The 24,042-nt window shown below is 36.1% G+C and overlaps 1 protein-coding gene across 5 annotated transcripts in view; it reads right to left on the bottom strand.

Annotated features, from left to right (window-relative positions):
* The window catches only part of WASF1 (WASP family member 1), a 101,685-nt gene that overhangs the window by 18,735 nt on the left and 58,908 nt on the right, over positions 1-24,042 (bottom strand). For all 5 annotated transcript variants that reach the window (XM_060114865.1, XM_060114867.1, XM_060114866.1 and 2 more), the window contains exons 2-5: positions 19,498-19,658; positions 13,912-14,046; positions 1,254-1,407; positions 57-174 (exon numbers count right to left, since the gene is read on the bottom strand). In XM_060114865.1, the coding sequence (XP_059970848.1) occupies positions 57-174; positions 1,254-1,407; positions 13,912-14,046; positions 19,498-19,630 (540 nt within the window). In that variant the 5' untranslated portion in view covers positions 19,631-19,658. The remainder of the gene's footprint in view (positions 1-56; positions 175-1,253; positions 1,408-13,911; positions 14,047-19,497; positions 19,659-24,042) is intronic.

Raw genomic sequence — 24,042 nt, 5'->3', positions numbered from 1 at the left:
TCCACATATGCAACAAATCACAAATACATGAAAACTAACTTCAATTTTTGAAATACCTTCTGCTTCCTCTTTTCCTTCCTCTTATCCTCCGTATCTTGTAACATTTTTTCTTTCCATAGATCAAAGAAATATGAAGGATTGGTATAGAACTTCAAACCTTCTTTACCATCATCTCTGAAGTATAAAATATCAATTAAAATATACATTAGTAAGACTTAGAGAGGCAATAGGAATAGAAGTAATTTTACTAAAATTGTTTCCTCTTACATTAACAAAATATAGCATGTGTAAAAATATTGGCAAAATAAATGAGAATATGCACCAATAGAACATTTCACACAAATCAGACAGGAAACTAAGGAAAATGGAAAACCAGAAGTTTTTCAGAGTTGGTATTAATAATTTAAAGGTACAACTGGACAATTTTCATCCCTAACTTCTGCTGAATGTCAAGTTTTCTATAAGTCCTGTGGGAAATTCCAGTAATTACAAATGATTCTGCAAAGAGAAAAGCCTGAAAGGACAACAGAACAGAGAAACTATACAGGGTTTCTGCCAATACTCTAATTTACTTATCATCTTACCAAATCCAAAAAATACCACCAAATAGTCATTCTATTAGTAATAGTTATATCCAATGCCTTGCATACTGACAAATAGTTTCAAATAACTATCCAAATACCATTTTATTCAGGACACGTGTTGTGCCTCTTAAATCACCCATTTAACAATTCATGTGAAAGACTCCAAAGAAAGGCTGAATAAGTCCAGAGTTTTTTAAATGGTAAAAAAAATTTAAAAACAGATACTACATACTCAATACACAGAAATTTAATGCAAAGATCAAGAGTAGATAAGAACCAGAAAAAAAACAATATTTATTTTATTAATGTGGTGGGATTTTGAACTCTTTATTTTTTCTTTTCCATCTAATTAGAAATTAAATTAAAAAGACAATAACAACTCCTTGTCTCTTCATATTCATGTTTGTCATTGGCTTTTCTTAAAAACACTTGTCAAAACAACTCCTTTGAGTAAGTCTTGTTTTTTGTATGCCCAAACCTTGGGAACTCACCTAGTGAATAAAGCAAAGGTTTTCTAAAGGTGGTGGATAAGGAGGGTTCTCTGCATTGGTCAGGAGACCAGTGAAATAAAAAATGTTTGGGGATTTAGCATTTAAAGGTAGACTGCTACATATCTGAACTTGAAGTCTGAAATAAATAACCGGCCTTCTTACTTATTAGCGTACTGACCTGTAAGGAGTGAGTATATTGAGAGGTGGAGGCTGTTCACAAACATCGTACGTCTCCTGTAATGGAACAGGCAAAGTCCTGCGGTCGAAAAGCTGCTGATCTTGAACTGTAGAACTTCGGAAAGCTTTTCTCATGGTTATGTCTTGCAAAGACACTGAAACAAAAATCAAAAATGTATTGTTTTATTTTACGAAGATGATTTAACATAAGGACAAATTCATATACCATATTTGTTTAAAAGTCAGAAGGTAATGACTGTTAGTGGCTTATGAATTCAGGAACCATAGTTTAAATGTTCTATCACTATACGCTACATCATTTTGTGCTTTATTTTCCCAATTAGATGGGTTTTAATGCAACCTCTGATTTCTAAGGCTCTAATGACACCTGAAGCATATGCTACATTTCCCATCAAATGCACCTTTTCCTTTTCTCTCCTTGCCATTCCCAGCCCCCAGCAACCGAAATTTTCCTCTTTTTTTCTATAATCTTTTTTCCATCTCCCTTTATTACTTTTATTTAGCTTATACCAGTAACACTGAAGGAATTACTTAGTTATCAGTGGCATTCTGGGCTAAATACACTATTGCCCTCTATGCTTTAGAGACTATAAGTATGATACATGGACTGTAAAGTTAAAACAAACTTATTGTAAAGAAAATTAAGTTTTCAAGTCCTGGGCAATCTGTACTGTTGTCTATTTCACTTATCTTTTATCTTGTTCTATAAGGGTCTCCAATTAACTACAAGTTCTTGAAGACTGAGGCTATCTTGTACATTAGTTTCTCCAGTAAGATAACACAGCCCCATCATACATATGAGGATTTAAAATAACTTCATTTGCTCAGTTTCTTTTGGACTGTGCAGCATGTTAAAATAAAAAATTTACCAAAATACTAGATTTTTAACTCTTAGAGTGATTTCTTGATATTAAAAAATTAGGTGATTTTTTAATGTATTTAATATGGCTTTTAGTACAAATGCCTTATACCATAGAAAGGTCAGTACTAAATTATCATAACAATTCTTAAATTATTTTTGTCCCTAAAATAGTATCTCTTTCATCCTTACAAATAAAATTCAGTCAACATGAATGTTTGGGTCTATGAAATAAGTGGAGCAATGACGCTGGCTATGCAATAGTCACAACATGACTGCATTCCCAGCAATTCCACTTCTACTTGACTTAAAAACACCAAAATAAAATTCAGAGAAGGAAAAAAGTTTTTTTCCCACTATCACTAAAGAGTAGTATGAGAGATACTTAATGAGTATAAACTATAGTGTTAGATGCTTTCACTAATTTTTACTTAAGCTTTATAACAATTTAATGGAATAGGAATTATTATTCCATTTTTAAACATAAGAAAACAGAAAATATTATATAACTGGCCCAAGGTAAAATGGTTAATAAGCAGTAGAGCCAGAACAGAAAACGCAGATCTGTCTGCCTTTGAGGCTAATCTCTCTGGCACAATACCACACGCTGTTCCTCTGGCTCCTATCAGAAGTGGCCTCTGGTTTCTGCAATCAAAATGGATCAACTTTTGCCACCCTCCTACCCCACTTATTAACCATAAGTATGAAACCTAGTGTTTGATTTCCCAAAACTGTCTTAGTAAAGGATATAAAGAACATGTAAAGTAATAAGCATTTTTCTATCTTCAGCTCCTCTCATTTATCATTTCTCTCATTTGTTAACAGACCAATGTGACAAAGCCCCTTCCAGTTGCCAACAATGACATCTGATATTACTTAGTGTTATATAACACAGTAAGTCAGCACAATATATTTGTAAACATAACTAAATTAAAGATAATGGTACAGATCTTTGTTTAAAGACTCAGTTTTTTACCCTTTCTAAATTACTGTTACTTACTATTTAATGGTAATTAAAAACCTCAAAATATTGATATTACATTCTGTAATTTATTATTCTACTCAATGTTATTTTATGTGAACTTTAACTGAGTTAAAAAATCTAGGTTAAATAACTTTGAAAATTCCTTTATTCAACATCCCCATGACAATTTCAAATTAAGTAGTTCAACTTTTAGATTCTGAATTCTTCCCCAATGCTCCATATAATTTTAAAGGAAACTGAATAATTCTGATAGTTGTTGGCACATTAAGAATTTTTTAGAACACTTAAACACATAAGTTATTTACTAATATCTGTATTTTCATTTTCAATTTTAATGGGAATGCTAAAATATCTGTTAAAATTTAACAATATTTTCAAACTAAATACTAATTTTTACTTCTGTTACATAAAAGAACTGCCTGTATATTTCTATATTTTTAGATGAAATGTACTTGTAACTTACATGTTTAAATTATTTAAAAAAGAAATTTTGGATATAAATGACATATTTGAAAGTATGGCCATAAAATTTTTTTTAATATTAGCAATGATTTTTATCTCAAGAATTTCATGATGTATAACAATATACATTGTATACATTATAATATACACAAACATGTTTCAAGGGATACCACCAGGAAAAAGCAACCCACAGAATGAGAGAAAATCTTTGCAAATCATAAGATTTGGGACTTGGATCCAGAATATATATAGAATTTGCGTAACTCAACAATCAAAAGAAAAATAATCCAAATTAAAAATGGGAAAAGGATCTGAACAGATATTTCTCCAAAGAAGATACACAAATGGCCAGTAAGTCATTTAAACCCTGTTTCGTTTTTTTTCTTTTTTTTTTAAGTTGGATTATTATTCTTTTTATTAATTTGTGTTTTTTTTACATATATACATCACTGTGAATTACACTTGACTGTAGTTTTATTAAAGGAAAAAACACATTTTAACTATCTATTTCTGTTAGATTTTTGGTACAATATAAAGTCAGGTTATAGATCCAGCCCTTTGCACAAAAATAGAATCATTTTTGTCTTAGTTGCTTTTAACTGAACTAGTTGCAGTTGTCAACATTTAAAAACAAAAGGTATGAGATAAAAATCTAGATACCTGGCTTCTTGGACAAAAGAAAGATCTGGCATGACTAGACTGACTTTACCTCATTTCATGTCACCCACATGCCAACAATCTGCTCCCTGTTTTGTAAACAGTCTCAAAATCATGCACTTGGTCCACTTCACTCAGAGTAACCTGGGTATAAATCCTGGTTTTAAGTCCTAGCTCCACCACCTTCCTGCTTGGAGACTTGATTCTAAGTGGCTTATAAGCCATGAGAAGATGCTCAACGTCATTAGTCATCAGGCAAATGCCAATACATTCTACAAAATGAACCAATATTGAAAACATTATGCTTAGAAATGAAAGAAGCCAGTCACAAAAGACCATATATTGTATGATTCCATCTATATGAAATGTCCAGAACAGGCAAATCCATAGAGACAGAAAGTAGATTAGTGATTGCTGGAGGCTACGGAGAGGGGGAGATGGGAAGTAACTACTATTGGATATAGGATTTCTTTTTGGGGTGAGGAAAAAGTTCTAAAACTGACTGTGGTGATAGTTGCATAACTCTGTGAGAATACTAAAAACCACTGAATCATACACTTTAACTTTAGACGAGTTAATTGTAGGGTGTATGAAATATATTTCAATAAAGCTGTTTTTTTCTTAAGTACTGTCTTGGTTTTTTCTCATATCCAGACCTATGAGTTTATATCTTTGCATGTAGAGGAAACTTAGCATAGTAAGTACTCACCTCTCCTTATTCAGGCATTAAATTATGTCAGAAGTTGGTTCAATCACTAAAACAGCCATCATTATATTCTACCTTTTGCTTTTTCCAGTGATATCCTTTAATATTTTTATTGTTCAAGTTTAGATCTATTATATAACTTACATTTATAATAAAAATGTTCTTCCACAAAAAATATTTTTAACAGAGGATTGTAAGAGATTCACATTAAATAATACTCTAGGGTAGATAAGTGAAAATTATGTTTTTAGTAGTTTCACTTTTCTTTCTTAAAAAACAAACAAACAAAACAGAAAGAGGCATTTGAGAAACATCACCATTCAATGTATTCTATCAAGGCATGAAATGTTTTACCACTAAACTTTCTACCATTATTTTAGCCTGTAATATGGTTTTCTTAACATAATATCCCTATCTCAGCATAGAACACTTTTGTCCTATATACTGGCAATTTGGGAACTTTTTTTTTTTGGAAACGTTCATTTAAATTGGGAAGTAACATTTAAAGAATGAGATCAGATTCTAGCAGTTTAGCAACATGCACCCACAAAAGCATATTACAAGGAATTGCATTCTTAAACAATCAAACCTAAGAATTTCAGGTAATTTTCAAATAATTTTTATTTCTAAGACAAATGTATACAAACAAATTATAAGGGAGAAGAGACAAAGAAAATAGAGGAAGAGTCTGGCCAAAAAAATCTTATGTCAAAAAATGAAGAGCTATTTAATATACAAAAAGAAGAGATAAAAAAGGAAAAAAAGAGTAGAAAACCCAGGAGACTCAAGCTAATGGCATTTATACATAAGCCACCAATCTATTACAACATGTAAAACGAAGGTTGTGGGTAAAAAAGCTGTGTAGTAAATTCCTTTTTTTTTTGCATTATGTGGGCCTCTCACTGTTGTGGCCTCTCCTGTTGCGGAGCACAGGCTCCGGACGCGCAGGCTCAGCAGCCATGGCTCACGGGCCCAGCCGCTCTGCGGCATGTGGGATCTTCCCAGACCGGGGCACGAACCCGTGTCCCCTGCATTGGCAGGTGGACTCTCAACCACTGCGCCACCAGGGAAGCCCGCTTTTTTTTTTTTTAACATCACTATTGCAGTATAATTGCTTTACAGTGGTGTGTTAGTTTCTGCTGTATAACAAAGTGAATCAGCTATACATATACAAATATCCCCATATCTCCTCCCTCTTGCATCTCCCTCCCACCCTCTCTATCCCACCCCTCTAGGTGGACACAAAGCACTGAGCTGATCTCCCTGTGCTATGCGGCTGCTTCCCACTAGCTATCTGTTTTACATTTGGTAGTGTATATATGTCTATACCACTCTCTCACTTCATCCCAGGTTACCCTTCAGCCTCCCCATGTCCTCATGCCCATTCTCTACATCTGTGTCATTATTCCTGTCATGCCCCTAGGTTCTTCAGAACCATTTTTTTTTTTTAGGATTCCATATATATGTGTTAGCATATGGTACTTTTCTCTTTCTGAATTACTTCACTCTGTATAACAGTCTTTATGTCCATTCACCTCACTACAAATAACTCAGTTTCGTTTCTTTTTATGGCTGAGTAATATTCCATTGTATATATGTGCCACATCTTCTTTATCCATTCATCTGTTGATGGACACTTAGGTTGATTCCATGTCCTGGTTATTGTAAATAGAGCTGCAATGAACACTGTGGTACATGACTCTTTTTCAATTATGGTTTTCTCAGGGTATGTGCCCAGTATTGGGATTGCTGGGTCATATGGTAGTTCTACTTTTAGTTTTTTAAGGAACCTCCATACTGTTTTCCATAGCGGCTGTATCACTTTACATTCCCACCAAGAGTGCAAGAGGGTTCCCTTTTCTCCACACCCTCCCTCTCCAGCATTTATTGTTTCTAGATTTTTTGATGATGGCCATTTTGACTGGTGTGAGGTTATACCTCGTTGTAGTTTTGATTTGCATTTCTCTCATGATTAGTGATGTTGAGCATCCTTTCATGTGTTTGTTGGCAATCTATATCTTCTTTGGAGAAATGTCTATTTAGGTCTTCTGCCCATTTTTGGATTCGGTTATTTTTTTGATATTGAGCTGCATGAGCTACTTGTATATATTGGAGATTAATTCTGTGCCAGTTGCTTCATTTGCAAATATTTTCTCCCATTCTGAAGGTTGTCTTTTCACCTTGTTTATGGTTTCCTTTGCTGTGCAAAAGCTTTTAAGTTTCATTAGGTCTCATTTGTTTATTTTTGTTTTTATTTCCATTTCTTTAGGAGGTGGGTCAAAAGAATCTTGCTGTGATTTATGTCATAGAGTGTTTTGCCTATGTTTTCCCCTAAGAGTTTTATAGTGTCTGGCCTTACATTTAGGTCTTTAACCATTTTGAGTTTATTTTTGTGTATGGTGTTAGGGAGCATTCTAATTTCATTCTTTTACATGTAGCTGTCCAGTTTTCCCAGCACCACTTATTGAGGAGACTGTCTTTCTCCATTGTATAGTCTAGCCTCCTTTATCAAAGATAAGGTGATTATATGTGCATGGGTTTATCTCTGGGCTTTCTATCCTATTCCATTGATCTATAATTCTGTTTTTGTGCCAGTACCATACTGTCTTCATTACTGCAGCTTTGTAGTATAGTTTGAAGTAAGGGAGCCTGATTCCCCCAGCTCCATTTTTCTTTCTCAAGATTGCTTTAGCTGTTCGGGGTCTTTTGTGTTTCCATACAAATTGTGAAAATTTTTGTTCCAGTTCTGTGAAAAATGCCAGTGGTAGTTCGATAGGGATTGCACTGAATCTGTAGATTGCTTTGGGTATTATAGTCATTTTCACAATGTTGATTCTTCCAATCTAAGAACATGGTATATCTCTCAATCTGTTTGTATCTTCTTTAATTTCTTTCATCAGTGTCTTATAGTTTTCTGCATACAGGTCTTTTGTCTCCTTAGGTAGGTTTATTCCTAGGTATTTTCTTCTTTTTATTGCAATGGTAAATGGGAATGTTTCCTTAATTTCTCTTTCAGATTTTTCATCATTAGTGTATAGGAATGCCAGAGATTTCTGTGCATTAATTTTGTATCCTGCTACTTTACCAAATTCATTGATTAGCTCTAGTGGTTTTCTGGTAGCATCTTTAGGATTCTCTACGTATAGAATCATGTCATCTGCAAACAGTGACAGCTTTACATCTTCTTTTCCGAATTGGATTCCTTTTATTTCTTTTTCTTCTCTGATTGCTGTGGCTAAAACTTCCAAAACTATGATGAATAAGAGTGGTGAGAGTGGGCAACCTTGCATTGTTCCTGATCTTAGAGGAAATGGTTTCAGTTTTTCACCACTGAGAACGATGTTGGCTTTGGGTATGTCATATACAGCCTTGATTATGTTGAGGTAAGTTCCCTCTATGCATACTTCCTGGAGTTTTATCATAAATGGGTGTTCAACTTTGTCAAAAGCTTTTTCTGCAGCTATTGAGATGATCATATGGTTTTTCTCCTTCAATTTGTTACTATGGTGTATCACATTGATTGATTTGTGTATATTGAAGAATCCTTGCATTCCTGGGATAAACCCCACTTGATCATGGTGTAAGGTCCTTTTAATGTGCTGTTGGATTCTGTTTGCTGGTATTTTGTTGAGAATTTTTGCATCTATGTTCATCAGTGATATTGGCCTGTAGTTTTCTTTTTTTGTGCCATCTTTGTCTGGTTTTGGTATCAGGGTGATGGTGGCCTCATAGATTGAGTTTGGGAGTGTTCCTCCCTCTGCTATATTTTGGAAGGGTTTGAGAAGGATAGGTGTTAGCTCTTCTCTAAATGTTTGATAGAATTCGCCTGTGAAGCCATCTGGTCCTGGGCTTTTGTTTGTTGGAAGATTTTTTTTTTGCGGTACGCGTGTGTCTCACTGTTGTGGCCTCTCCCGTTGAGGAGCACAGGCTCTGGACGCACAGGCTCAGCGGCCATGGCTCACAGGCTGAGCCCCTCCGCGGCATGTGGGATCTTCCCGGACCAGGGCACGAACCCGTGTCCCCTGCATGGGCAGGCGGACTCACAACCCCTGCGCCACCAGGGTAGCCCTGTTTGTTGGAAGATTTTTAATCACAGCTTCAATTTCAGTGCTTGTGATTGATCTGTTCATATTTTCTATTTCTTCCTGGTTCAGTCTAGGCAAGTTGTGCATTTCTAAGAATTTGTCCATTTCTTTCAGGTTGTCCATTTTCTTGACATATAGTTGCTTGTAGTAATCTCTCATGATCCCTTGTATTTCTGTAGTGTCAGTTGTTACTTCTCCTTTTTCATTTCTAATTCTGTTGATCTGAGTCTTCTCCCTTTTTTTCTTGATGAGTCTGGCTAATGGTTTATCAATTTTCTTTACCTTCTCAAAGAACCAGCTTTTAGTTTTATTGATCTTTGCTACTGTTTCCTTCATTTCTTTTTCATTTATTTCTGATCTGATCTTTATGATTTCTTTCCTTCTGCTAACTTTGGGGTTTTTCTGCTCTTCTTTTTCTGATTGCTTTAGGTGTAAGGTTAGGTTGTTCATTTGAGATTTTTATTGTTTCTTGAGATAGGACTGTATTGCTATAAACTTCCCTCTTAAAACTGCTTTTTCTGCGTCCCATAGGTTTTGGGTCATCGTGTTTTCACTGTCATTTGTTTCTAGGTATTTTTTGATTTCCTCTTTGATTTCTTCAGTGATATCTTGGTTATTTAGCAGCATATTGTTTAGCCTCCATGTGTTTGTATGTTTTACAGGTTTTTTTTCCTGTAATTGATATCTAGTTTCATAGCATTGTGGTTGTAAAAGATACTTGATTTCAATTTTCTTAAATTTACCAAGGCTTGATTTGTGACCCAAGATATGATCTATCCTGGAGAATGTTCCATGAGTACTTGAGAAGAAAGTGTATTTTGTTGTTTTTGGATGGAATGTCCTATAAATATCAGTTAAGTCCTACTGGTCTAGTGTGTCATTTAAGGCTTGGGTTTCCTTATTTATTTTCATTTTGGATGACCTGTCCATTGGTGAAAGTGGGGTGTTAAAGTCTCCCACTTTTATTGTGTTAGTGTCGATTTCCCCTTTTATGGCTGTTAGCATTTGCCTTATGTATTGAGGTGCTCCTCTGTTGGGTGCATAAATATTTACAATTGTTATATCTTCTTCTTGGATTGATCCCTTGATCATTATGTAGTGTCCTTCTTTGTCTCTTGTAATAGTTTATGTTTTAAAGTCTATTTTGTCTGATATGAGAATTGCTACTCCAGCTTTCTTTTGATTTCCATTTGCATAGAATATCTTTTTCCATCCCCTCACTTTTAGTCTGTATGTGTCCCTAGGTCTGAAGTAGGCTTCTTGTAGACAGCATATATATGGGTCTTGTTTTTGTATCCATTCAGCCAGTCTATGTCTTTTGGTTGGAGCATTAAATCCATTTACATTTAATATAGTTATCTATATCTATGTTCCTATTACCATTTTCTTAATTGTTTTGGGTTTGTATTGTTGGTCTTTTCCTTCTCTTGTGTTTATTGCCTAGAGAAGCTCCTTTAGCATTTGTTGTAAAGGTGGTTTGGTTGTGCTGAATTCTCTTAGATTTTGCTTGTCTGTAATGGTTTTAATTTCTCCGTCAAATCTGAATGAGATCCTTGCTGGGTAATCTTCATTGTAGGTTTTTCCCTTTCATCACTTTAAATATGTCCTGTCACTCCCTTCTGGCTTGTAGAGTTCCTGCTGAAAGATTAGCTGTTAACCTTATGGGGATTCCCTTATACGTTACTTGTTGCTTCTCCTTTGCTGCTTTTAATATTTTTTCTTTGTATTTAATTTTTAATAGTTTGATTAATATGTGTCTTGGCATGTTTCTCCTTGGATTTATCCTGTATGGGACTCTCTGCACTTCCTGGACTTGACTATTACCTTTCCCATGTCAGGGAAGTTTGCAACTATAATCTCTTCAAATATTTTCTCAGTCTCTTTTTCTCTTCTTCTTCTGGGACCCCTATAATTCGAATGTTGGTGCGTTTAATGTTGTCCCAGAGGTCTCTGAGACTGTCCTCAATTCTTTTCATTCTTTTTCTTTATTCTGCTCTGTGGTAGTTATTTCCGCTATTTTGTCTTCCAGGTCACTTATCCGTTCTTCTGCCTCAGTTATTCTGCTATTGATTCCTTCTAGATAATTTTTAATTCATTTATTGTGTTGCTCATCATTGTTTGTTTGCTCTTTAGTTCTTCCAGGTCCTTGTTAAACGTTTCTTGTATTTTCTCCATTCTATTTCCAAGATTTTTGATCATCTTTACTCTCATTACTGTGCATTCTTTTTCAGGTAGACTGCCTATTTCCTCTTCATTTGTTTGGTCTGGTGACTTTTTACTTTGCTCCTTCATCTGCTGTGTATTTGTCTGCCTTCTCATTTTGCTTAACTTACTCTGTTTGGGATCTCCTTTTCACAGACTGCAGGTTCGTAGTTCCTGTTATTTTTGGTGTCTGCCCCCAGTGGGTAAGGTGGGTTTAGTGGACTGTGTAGGCTTCTTGGTGGGGGAGGACTGATGCCTGTGTTCTGGTGGATGAGGCTGCATCTTGCCTTTCTGGTGGGCAGGACTGAGTCCGTTGGTGTGTTTTGGGGTGTCTGTGGCCTTATTATGATTTTAGGCAGCCTCTCTGCTAATGGGTGGGGTTGCGTTCCTGTCTTGCTAGTTGTTTGGCGTAGGGTGCCCAGCACTGTAGCCTGCTGGTTGTTGAGTGGAGCTGGGTCTTAGCATTGAGATGGAGATCTCTGGGAGAGCTTTCACTGATATTACGTGGGGCTGGGAGGTCTCTGGTGGACCAATGTCCTGTACTCGGCTCTCCCACCTCAGAGGCTCAAGCCTGACACCCAGCTGGAGCATCAAGATCCTGTCAGCCACACGGCTCAGAATAAAAGGGAGAAAAAAAAAGAAATAAAAAAAAATAAAATAAAGTTATTAAAATTAAAAAATTATTATTAAAAATAAAAAAGTAGGGTTTCCCTGGTGGCGCAGTGGTTGAGAGTCCGCCTGCCGATGCAGGGATGCGGGTTTGTGCCCTGGTCTGGGAAGATCCTACATGCTGCGGAGTGGCTGGGCCCATGAGCCATGGCCGCTGAGCCTGCACGTCTAGAGCCTGTGCTCCGCAACGGGAGAGGCCACAGCAGTGAAAGGCCCGTGTACCGCAAAAACAAAACAAAACAAAAAAAGTAATAAAAAAAGAAAAAACAAAATAGAAAGAAAAACAGAGCAACCAAACCAAAAAACAAATCTACCAATGATAAGTGCTAAAAACTATATGACAAAAGAAAAACAAACAAACAAAAAATGGACAGGACCCTAGGACAAATGGTAAAAGCAAAGATGTACAGACAAAATCACACAAAGAAGCATAGGCATAAACACTCAGAAAAAAAGGAAAAAATATATATATATATTAGAAAAAAAGAGGAAAAGAGCAACCAAATCAATAAACAAATCTACCAATGTTAATAAGCTCTAAATACTAAACTGAGATAAACATAAAACCAGAAACAAATTAGATGCAGAAAGCAAACTCCAAGTCTATAGTTCCTCCCGAAGTCTACTGCCTCAATTTTGGGATGATTCGTTGTCTATTCCAGTATTCCACAGATTCAGGGTATGCCAAGTCGAGTGTGGAGATTTAATCTGCTGCTCCTGAGGCTGCTGGGAGAGATTTCCCTTTCTCTTCTTTGTTTGCACAGCTCCTGGGGTTTAGCTTTGGATTTGGACCTGCCTCTGCGTGTAGGTCACCTGAGGGCATCTGTTCCCCACAGAGACAGCATGGGGTTAAAAGAGCAGCTGATTAAGGGACTGTGGCTCACTCAGGCCGTTGGGAGGGAGGGCTACGGAATGCAGGGCAAGCCTGCGGCAGCAGAGGGTAGCACGACATTGCAACAGCTTGAGGCATGCTGTGTGTTCTCCCGGGGAAGTTGTCCCTGGATCACGGGACCCTGGCAGTGGCAGGCTGCAGAGGCTCCTGGGAGGGGAGGTGTGGATAGTGACCTGTGCTTGTACGCAGGCTTCTTGGTGGCTGCAGCAGCAGCCTTAGAGTCTCATGCCCGTCTCTGGTGTCCGTGCTGATAGCCTCAGCTCACGCCCCTCTGGAGCTCGTTTAGGTGGTGCTCTGAATCCCCTCTCCTCACACAACCCGAAACAATGGTCTCTTGCCTCTTCGGCAGCTCCAGACTTTTTCCCGGACTCCCTCCTGGCTGGACGTGGTGCACTAGCCCCTTCAGGCTGTGTTCACACAGCCGACCCCAGTCCTCTCACTCGGATCTGACTTCCAAAGCCTGAACCTCAGCTCCCAGCCCCCGCCTGTCCCGGCGGATGAGCAGACAAGCCTCTCAGGCTGGTGAGTGCTGGTTGGCACCGATCCTCTGTGCGGGGATCTCTCCGCTTTGCCCTCTGCACCCCTGTTGCTGCATTCTCCTCCGTGGCTCCGAAGCTTCACCCCCCCGCCCCCCCATCTCCTTCAGTGAAGGGGCTTCCTAGTGTGTGGAAACCTTTCCTCCTTCACAGCTCCCTCCCAGAGGGGCAGATCCCATCCCTATTCTTTTGTCTGTTTTTTCTTTTTTCTTTTGCCCTACCCAGGTACGTGGGGAGTTTCTTGCCTTTTGGGAGGTCTGAGGTCTTCTGCCAGCGTTCAGTAGGTGTTCTGTAGGAATTGTTCCACATGTAGATGTATTTCCGATGTATTTGTGGAGAAGAAGGTGATCTCCACGTCTTACTCCTCTGCCATCTTGAGGGTCTCCCCCCTCCCCCCGAGGTGTAGTAAATTCATGTTTTGTGTGTTCGTGTGTGTGTGTGTGTATGTTTCTTTGATTAATTGAAGCACATTTCTCCCAGTTTTTTTAAAATAAATTCATGTATAATAGTGTTCTTAAATATATCACTCATCCCACCTAACCAAAAACATACATGTGAAAGAAAATATAATATGAATAAACTTACATTCTTCTTCTTTAGGATCAAGCTGTGTAACACTAACAGATAAACGGTCCACACGTTCTTGTAATGAGTTAACTCTGAAGGAAAAACTATGTGCCTCATTGAATAATTCTCCAAATATATCTTCAGCATATTTACCTAAGCAAAAATGAAGCATATACCATAAAATTTAATGTTATCCGAGATAAATATCAAACAATTTAACATTTAAAAACGCTGCCCCGGGCTTCCCTGGTGGCACAGTGGTTGAGAGTCCACCTGCCGATGCAGGGGATGTGGGTTCGTGCCCCGGTCCGGGAAGATCCCACATGCTGTGGAGTGGCTGGGCCCGTGAGCCATGGCCACTGGGCCTGCGTGTCAGGAGCCTGTGCTCCGCAATGGGAGAGGCCACAACAGTGAGAGGCCTGCGTACCGCAAAAAAAAAAAAAAAAAAAAAAAACGCTGCCCCAATGAATTTGGTATTTACTTGAAAGTAGTTTAAATTTTAAACCCTAGCCTAAAGTAATCCAACTGTGACAGAGTGAGGAGAAAACACAAACCCTGGGAAATACAGTTTTAGATACTAGCTCTACCACTTCCTGGTAGGTGACTTGTGGCTAAGGAAATACTTTCCTGCTTTATCTCTATCTACACACCTGTTGAGGGTTAGAGAGGTTATAATGTAAAGTACACATAAATAATACATCTCTTAATCCCAATTCAGCAGTCATAAACAGACTCTACACTAGAACTGAATTTCAGGCCAAGTGGCAGAATCCAAGATATTTCATAAACCTAGTAGATGACCTAATCTCAGGTACACCCAAAATACAGATTCTGAAAATTTATGAAAGATATTTTACATTTTCTCTCATTCTAGTTTCTTAAAAAATCATAAATCTAAAATCACTGAATTCCTCTAGTCATGTAAATTTCCATTACTCTAAAGAATAAGCCAAAATAATCCCATTCTAAAAGGAGAAATAAAAATTTCTATCTAGTAAATAAGCCAGGGAGAAGTTTTAGATGACCTATAATTTTAAAATGTTCAAGTGTATTTAGAACATATAAATAAATGCTCACAATATAAAGATAAGTCAATCACTATCTGTACCTTTGAATAAAAAAAATTGATGGTCTTCCTAAATCAAGATATTTTAGACCCAAGCATACTGTCTAGGTTAAATGTAGCTCAACAGTAAACTCTATAGAGTCCTGTAACAGGGTACTAAATACTTATAGAATGAATTCATTAATCTCAGCAGTTTACATTTGAACAATGGCTGTCTTTTTTTCAAAGCACTTCAATATATTATCAGTTAAATCAACAAAGGTTTACTGAGGGCTCACCCTGTGCCTGGTAGGTGTATTTCTTACTGAAGACACCAAGAAATAAAACATAAAATACCTGTCCTAGAAGATATTATAATCTTTAGGAAAAAAATCATAACTTTAATCTCTCTATAATAAATTAAGAGAAAAAGGATAATTTTATATATATTCATTCACACACATATATTCTTTAAACCAAAATGACTGGGAATGTCTTATGTGCCAGACAGTGTACCAGATCCTGGAGATATAAAAATGATTGGAAGAAGTTCTCTGCCACTGACGGGTTTTGAACAGAGGGAGAAACAGACATTTAAATAAACATGAAAACCAATTTAATAAATAAGTCCAAATCTTTGTTCCGTTCACTTTGAGGCCTTGGGATCAATTTCCTCACCCATAAAACAGGAATAAAAATATCTCCTTCAAAGAAGTTATAAGAAAAGGAGAAAAAAGAAGGAGAGGATGGGGCGCAATTGTAGAGTAACTGATACAGGATAGGGGCTCAACAACAGGCAGCTCTTACTATAAAACGATGTAAAAGTCACAGAGCACAGAGAAAGAAGCATCTAAACGTTTGGGTGTGGGATGGTATTAGAGACACTTCCAGAGACACAGAGTTTCTCTGGCAGATAAGGGAAGCATCCCATACATTTATTCATCAAATGTTAGGGATACAGAGATGGAAGAGACAATTTTAAACCTAAAAGAACTTAGTTTAATACACAGATCTTTAAGTTATAGTCTGTATACCACCTGAAATTATATGCAGATTTTTAATGCATTTGCATTTTTCTGGAAAGAGGGCCCACAGATTTTTTCTTTAAACAGATTTTTAAAAAAGCGTTTACATTTTCCCCGCCTCAGGTTTAAGTGCCAAAGCACTGCAGTGGATAAGATAAACACCCCCATCTGTTCTCTTTTCATATTCCTTCTTACTTTCCACATCTACCTCCTCCTTCCCTCCCAGAGACAGGTGAAAGGAATAAAGTTCACAATGTAAAACTAATTGTGTATGATCTGAATTTCAACTAACCTTACATTTATTATACTATGTCTCTACTCAAGAATCTATGAGGTCTCATTACCTCTGATGTTAAAATCTAAATCCTCTCAGCTAACACTGTCCTCCATAATCAAGTTCCACCTTACATGTCTAATATCATTTGTCCCTTTAATCCCCCTCATATATTTATTTTTGCCTCCATTCATCTGCCTACTTCTACATACAAGTTGAAATGCCTTCCTTCTTCATTCATCTCCAGTTTCCAAATTCTTTTGTTCCTTAAAGGCCCAATTCAATTCATATTTCGTTCAGCAAGCCTCCTCTAATGACTTCTCCTATGCCTATCTCTCTTTTCTCGGTTCCTATAATCTAAAACTCCTGATTTTAATTATATACATGCTCCCACTGTTTGAAACTCACAGAATTCATAATATTAGACTCTTCAACTAAATGGGGTATGTTCTTTACGGACAAGAAACATGTACCTTTATCACACAGCAAAATATTCAATGTTATCTGTCCATTGTCTATCTATTATCTAATTAGTCTTATAGAGCCAATCTATTTATCCACCCTCTTACCCATCTACTTTCTTATCTAGCTGTCAAATTTTCTATGATTGAGAACAAGAAGTAGGCTCTATCTGCTCATCTTGGTAGCATGAAATGACCATATTCAATAAGAGAAAGGTCTTGGGAAGAGAAAATGTAAAAGATCTCTCAGGTAATTAGAGTCCCAATGGTTGTTAAATAAGATGGCAATAAAATGGGGAAACTTTTGGTATAGCAGAAGAAATTTAAATAAAGTGAATTCTATGTTTTCAGTAATTATCTATTATAAAACAGAATTGTGTTCCGCTAGGAAAAACAACTGAACCAGATGCATATTTTTGCAAGGAAGAGGTCAGGACGATGTGCAACCCCAAGCAATGCTGAGCTCTGGAGTTGACCTTCACTGCTGTGTGCAATAGCATTTTTGGTGTTAGGAATTGTGCCAAAGTGAAAATTGGAATTACCTAGAACCATTCTGAATAGCCTAGTTTTCTAAGTAATTCAGAAATTATTTAATGCATTAATTATTATTTTAACTATTTTGGATGGAAACTAATGTAAAATCTACTCTAAGCTTCCCTATCTTCTTAAATAAAAATTAAACATAATTTAACCTTTTATTGAGGACTTATAGTCATGAATTGATTATGAGAAACAACAGCTTTGAAATGTATAAGAATATTTGCTTTTACATTAAATGGCCTCTTTCCAGTTTTTGTTGCTTTTTCCCTTATGTCACTTCTTCCTTTGCTATAAACTACATCTTTTGGTTGGCTTCAGTACTGCCTGCTTCTATTATCTCCCCCCGCCCCCTGTATCTCCTCTTTTAATGCTCTGAAACATTAATGTTTGGAAACCACATCATAAACCCTGTCTGAATTATCAAAGTAAAAGTAAACAAGTTGGGAGAGGGATCAACTGGTTATTTTATGTGCATGGTCTTTAGTGCTTGGGCTTGTTTATTCTGGCTATCTAGAGGGCTTTTAAATTTAATTCCAGGTTCTCAACTATGTCACATGGGAAAGCTGCCAGAGAGCTTAATTCTGAAGTGGTAAACTATTGTTACACCTTGCTACAATATTTTATGCTTTTTCACTTTTTTCTTTTTTTGAATCTCTACCAACTGCTTAGAAAATGCCTCTATAGTCTCTGATTCCAAGTTTGAAGTACCCAAAACCTAATTTAGTTATATCTTTACAATGTATTTCTATTTTCAGTCTGGCTACAACAAGACCATGTGCTTGCTGACAGATGTTGCTTATATGGACTTTCTGTATCAAACTTGAAAATTCCTTAAATTTTCACCTTCAGGTTATGTTAGAAACAGGTTAGTACTGCAAAACTGACACACATTAGTTCTAAATTCTATATTGAAAATATACCTAAAACAAGTTGTTTATATTAGATCTAATATTCATTTTAATTTAAAGAAATATTTTAACCAAATTTATTAATGTCATTTCTATGCTCTTAACATGTTATTTTAATATTAACAAGCTGATGTACCCATATACATATAGAATATATACATTTTATATGAAGTTATGTTATGTTAATAGAATCTGACAGATCATAAAACCTATTAGTGCTAGCAAATGACTTTAAACAATATGGATAATCATATATTAATGTACTTTCTAGGCCTTTTCTTTTGACTTGTTTCAAAAGTACACTTTATATTGAAATTCTCAACGAAGAAACAAGTAAACAATACGTTAGTGATTCACTGCTGATAACTAAACTGAAAAAAAAAAACCCACCAAATGGGACAACGAATACACTTAAATTCAAAGAAACAGTCTTTTAATTTACTCTTACAACTATTTCATAGGCAATGTAGAAATTTAGTGCTCTAACCAAGAATATTCAAATATAACTTTCTATGTTGCTCTGACTACATGTGTATGTCCAAATGCTCTCACTTGAAACAAATCAGATTAACATCTTTTTACCTTGTGCTAAGTAGTCAATTATAAAAAGAAAGGTTAGTCACCTGACTAACCTAATCCTCTGACTAGTTAGTTACTATTCCACATCTTTCACTTTTAGATATTTGTAATATAAAAATATTTCCCTATGCTAATGATATATATATATATATGTATGTATGTATGTATATAAAGAGAGAGATACTAGCATCCCAAAACACAAATAGTTTAAGCCTCTAAAAAAGTAAATAGCGATAACAAGCAAGCAAAAGTACAACTTGAGCACCACCTTTTACAGACTGAATTATATTTTAAAAACAATCTCATTCTTTCTTAACCATCATGTGATTCTGTTCCTAAAGATTCTATCCTTATTTCCCTTTCCCAGAGGAAACATGCAGGGGAAGAAGAAATGATTCTAAAACGCATTAATTTTACTTAAAATGACTACATTTTTCAAGATAACTTTGTACTCTTCTCATCAACTATCCCCCCCAAATTAATCACAAGAATATCGTCTTAATACCCTAAAGCATAACATTCTGGTTTGCGAGTAATATTTTTTTGCGGTACGCAGGCCTCTCACTGTTGTGGCCTCTCCTGTTGCGGAGCAGAGGCTCCAGACGCGCAGGCTCAGCGGCCATGGCTCACGGGCCCAGCCGCTCCACGGCATGTGGGATCCTCCAGACCGGGGCATGAACCCATGTCCCCTGCATCGGCAGGCGGACTCTCAACCACTGCACCACCAGGGAAGCCCGCGAGTAATATTTTTAATTGATGTAAAAATACTTACTTAGGCTACTTAGTTGTCTAATTATATTTGCCAAGGAAATATTGGTTACACATTCCAGTTCATTCTTAATTCCTCTAGGCAGTGCTGTGTGGCACAAGTGCCTAGGATCGATGTTTCTTTTCACTAATGGCATCTTGAGATCAACCTCTATGCCAGTTCACCTGTAGGAAATCAAACAATAAATTAACACTTTTCAGTTTCGACCAACACAGAATGAGACCTTACCTTTTTCATTTAATAATAAAATATTTGCTCGTATAAAAATGATGAAAATGGAGTCACCGGACTAAATGAATCAAAGTTGATTTGTTAACCATTTTTATCTTCAATTATTAGAATGTCAGCATTATGTAAAATATTTTTTTTAAAAACTTACTTTCAATGTCAATTGCTTCATGGTGAATTCATAATCATCATCACTATTATTCTCTTAAAACCACTGATTTTACTTACTACAACTAGGGGTTTTGTTCTAGAGAGTTAGTATGAAAGGTCCTCTGTAAGGAAGTACCTAAAAGGATTAAAGAAACTGCAAGAGTAGTATCAAAATTACACTTCCACATAAAATGTATCAGGCATTCAATAGCTCAGAAATCAGATAGTCCAAGTAGCCTTACATCCTCAATCTAATCAAAACCAACCAAATATTTATTTAATTGATCAAATGGTTCAACCTTCTTTGAATTACAGTCAGTCCTCACTTCCCAGGCTTCCCATATGCACAAATTTCAGCTTCCACAATTTAGTTAAATACCAGTCCCCCAACAACATGGTTCCAACTTCACTTACCACAGTATACTAAGTGTGAGTAACTACATAAATATGAACTTCTTTGCTGGCACTTCAGTTCACAGGTCACTATGTTAGTAAGAGATGCACGTCATTTCAGTGACCAATTGCATCACTTCTTTTCAAAGTTTGTTGGTGATAGGTCACTCCTCATCTGTTACTCAGTTCGCCTACAGACAGCAAAGCATGTAGCTGGTTTACCTTCTTGCCTCCCAGTGATAAACTCATACAAAATTTTACAAAATGGTAACTGAAAGAGGGAACTGGCCAACAAAGATAAAAGTGTGGCACAAAAAGGAAAAATGATGACACTGGAGTGAAATTCAAATTGAATATAAGTGGAGTAACAGAAAAAACAGCTGATTGCAGGAATGTTGTCGCTGCCACTGTTTGAGAGACACAGATATGCAGTCAGAGGAATTTAGTGAAGGTGAAATTATTGATGTAAATGAGGAAAGTAGTTGTGACAAAAAGGAAGATGTCCCAGAAGAAGTGACAACAGCAAAAAACTTCACAATAAAGGAATTCTTGGAGATATTTCATGACACTGAAAGTGCAAAGGATAAAGTGTTGGAAGCTGATCCAAATTTAGCAGAACAGAGTAAGAAAGTTTGCCATGGCACAGAAAAGATGCTTACTCTACTAGCTCTGTTTTTCTAAGTTATACAAGGAGAAGGCAAAGCACTGTTCAAACTACCCTTGTTTAAGTTTTTTACAAAGAAATAAAGTACTATAATTCTAATTGTTTCTAATGTTTCATATTACATTTTACTAAATTAATATTAGCTTTACTATTTTTTTCATTTCCCTATATATTTATAACCAACATAGAAGAATTTTTAATGTTTTGACAAAAATTTTTAAAGATTATGGAACAACTGTTATTTTTTCCCACTGATTATTAAGATCATTTTGTACAGTTTTATCTTGTATGGTCATCTTTTTTTCTTTTTGGTCCCACACTACCATACAAAGTGAGGACTGCCTGTACTTACCTACTGGTAAACAATGTTTACTGAAGGAAGGCATTTAGTATTTACTGAGCTTTAATCACTACCAAATGGAAAGTTTTGGATAAATCTCATTGCATTTAAGTGTTACTCATCACCATTCTTTAAAAACAAACTTTTACATGAAATCTGTCCTCTCCGATCTGTTTGCTCAGCATTCTCTCTACAATTTTAAACCTTTTTACAATTGTACAACATGAAAGATGTATGAAAAAAAGTATACAAAATTGTACAGCTCAATGATTTAAGCACCTAGCAAGCTAACATAAGAAATAAAAACCCCAGAACCGTCCCACTTTGGTCTCCTCCCCAGTCACCCTCGCTTCCTTTCTCCCCAAAGGCAACCATTACTCTGACTCTTACAATACACATTTCCTTGTTTTTCTTTATACTTTCACACCTTAAGCAGATAACTCTAAACACTGTAGTTTTGTTTTTATTGCTTTTTGAAGTTTATGTGAATAGAACCATATGATATGTATTATTATTTTGTGTCTTACCCTTTACAGTCAACATATTAGTAACATTCATCCATGTTGCTTTGTGTAACCGTAGGATGTTCATTTTCAATGCTGTAAGATATTCCACTGTATAACTACACCACAATTTATTTACACATTTAATGTTGCTATTATATACATGAGTGTTTCCAGTTTGAGGCTATTATGAATAACAGTACCATGAACATTCATGTACAAGTCTTACAAATGTGTCTTACTCTACACATTTCTGTTGGAAATATACTTAGGAGAATAGCTTGGTTAAGGATATGCACAGCTTGAACTTTAGAAGATGATGTCAAACTGTTTCAAGAGCGACTGTACCAATGTATACTCCTTTCAGTAGTGTAAGAGGCTGCTGCTGCTCCACATCCTCACAACACTCAGTACTGTCAGTTTTTTAAAATCTAGCAATTCTTGTAGGTAAATTGTGATAACTTACTGCAGTTTTATGTTTTCCCCAGTTACTGAGAGTTTATGCACCTTTTCATGTGTTTATCTTTTGGATTTTTCTCATCTGAGAAGTGCCTAGTCAATGCTCTTGCCCACCTTCTATTTACCATTTGTTGTGTTAGGGTTGATTTGTAGGAACACTGGATATGAGTCATTTAAAGGTTATATATGATGAAAACATCTTCTCTTGTGTCACTTGCTATTTCATTCTCTTGATGTCTTTTATGAAAAAGTGATGGAATTTATCAATCTTTTTGTTTTAGGTTTAGTATGAAAGCATAGGTTTTTAAATAATTTTATACACTAAGATCATAAGTATGATATTATCTCTTAGCTTTGTTGTTTTGCCTTGCACTTTTAATCTATAATTGACATGGAATTAATTTTTGTGAATGGTGTTAGGTAGCAGTCAAGTTTCTTACATATTATTTCAACACCATTCACTGAAAAGACTGTTCTTTCCCTATTGCTCTACAGTGGCGCTTTTGTCATAAACCAAGTTTCTATGTATTTTTAAATCCATTTTGAGTCTAGAGCTAATCTTAGTGGAGCTTTACAGTAAGTCTTGATATCGAATAGGGTAAGTCCTCCTACCTTGTTCTTCAAAAATGCTGTTTATTTTTGGCCCTTTGTACTTCCATGTGAATTTTAGAATCAGATTATCAGGTTATACACACAAACACAAACACACCTATTGGGAATGTGACCAGAACTGTACTAAATCTATAGATCGTATTGGGAAGTAGGGATATCTGTATAACACTGCATATTCCTATCCATGAATATAGTGTATCCCTCCAATTATTTCAGGTTTTTAGAATGTTTCTTAATAATGTTTTATAATTTTCAGAATAGAAGTCATACATCCTTTGTTAGATTCATTTGTATGTATATGACTTTTTTTACAATACTAGAAATGGCATATTTTGTTTTCTCTTTATTGTATATATAGAAAATAAGTTAATTTTTGAATATTGACTGCATATCCAGAGACTTTCCTAATCTCCACTAACCTACCTAAAATTATTTTGAATTTTTAAAATGTATACAATCTATATGATTAATGATTTATTTCCTCCTTTCTAATGTTCATTTATTTTTAATTTTATTTTTTTCTTCCTTTTTTTCCCATATTGCATCAGCTAGAACCTTTTTTTTTTTTTGCGGTACGTGGGCCTCTCACTGCTGTGGCCTCTCCCATTTTGGAGCACAGGCTCTGGACGTGCAGGCCCAGCGGCCATGGCCCACGGGCTTAGCCGCTCCACAGCATGTGGGATCCTCCCGGACCGGGGCACGAACCCGTGTCCCCCGCATTGGCAGGTGGACTCTCAACCACTGCGCCACCAGGGAAGCCTATAGAACCTTTAATACAATGTGAAATAGAGTATTATTGTCTTTTTCCTAAACCAAAAGGGAGAGCCTTCAATATTTCACAAGATGCCTGATATAGGGTTTTTGTTGTTATTGTTGCTTTGCCTTGTAGACACTTTATTTCCCTTGAAGTATAGTTAATTTAAAATGTTGTGTTAATTTCTGCTAGACAGCACAGTGATTCAGTTATTTATATTATTATATTATATATTATATTATGTTATATATACATTCTTTTAAAAATTCTTTTCCATTATGGTTTATCACAGAATATTGAAGACAGTTCCCTGTGCTATACAGTAGGACTCTGCTGTTTATCTATTCTATATATAATAGTTAACATGTGCTAACCCCAAACACCCAGTCCCTTTCTCCCCCATCTCCCTCCCCTTTGGCAACCACAAATCTGTTCTCCATTGTAG

Source organism: Mesoplodon densirostris, chromosome 12, assembly GCF_025265405.1.
Source record: "Mesoplodon densirostris isolate mMesDen1 chromosome 12, mMesDen1 primary haplotype, whole genome shotgun sequence".
In the NCBI taxonomy this organism is placed as follows: Eukaryota; Metazoa; Chordata; class Mammalia; order Artiodactyla; family Ziphiidae; genus Mesoplodon; species Mesoplodon densirostris.
This window is presented reverse-complemented; position numbering and strand designations above follow the sequence as displayed.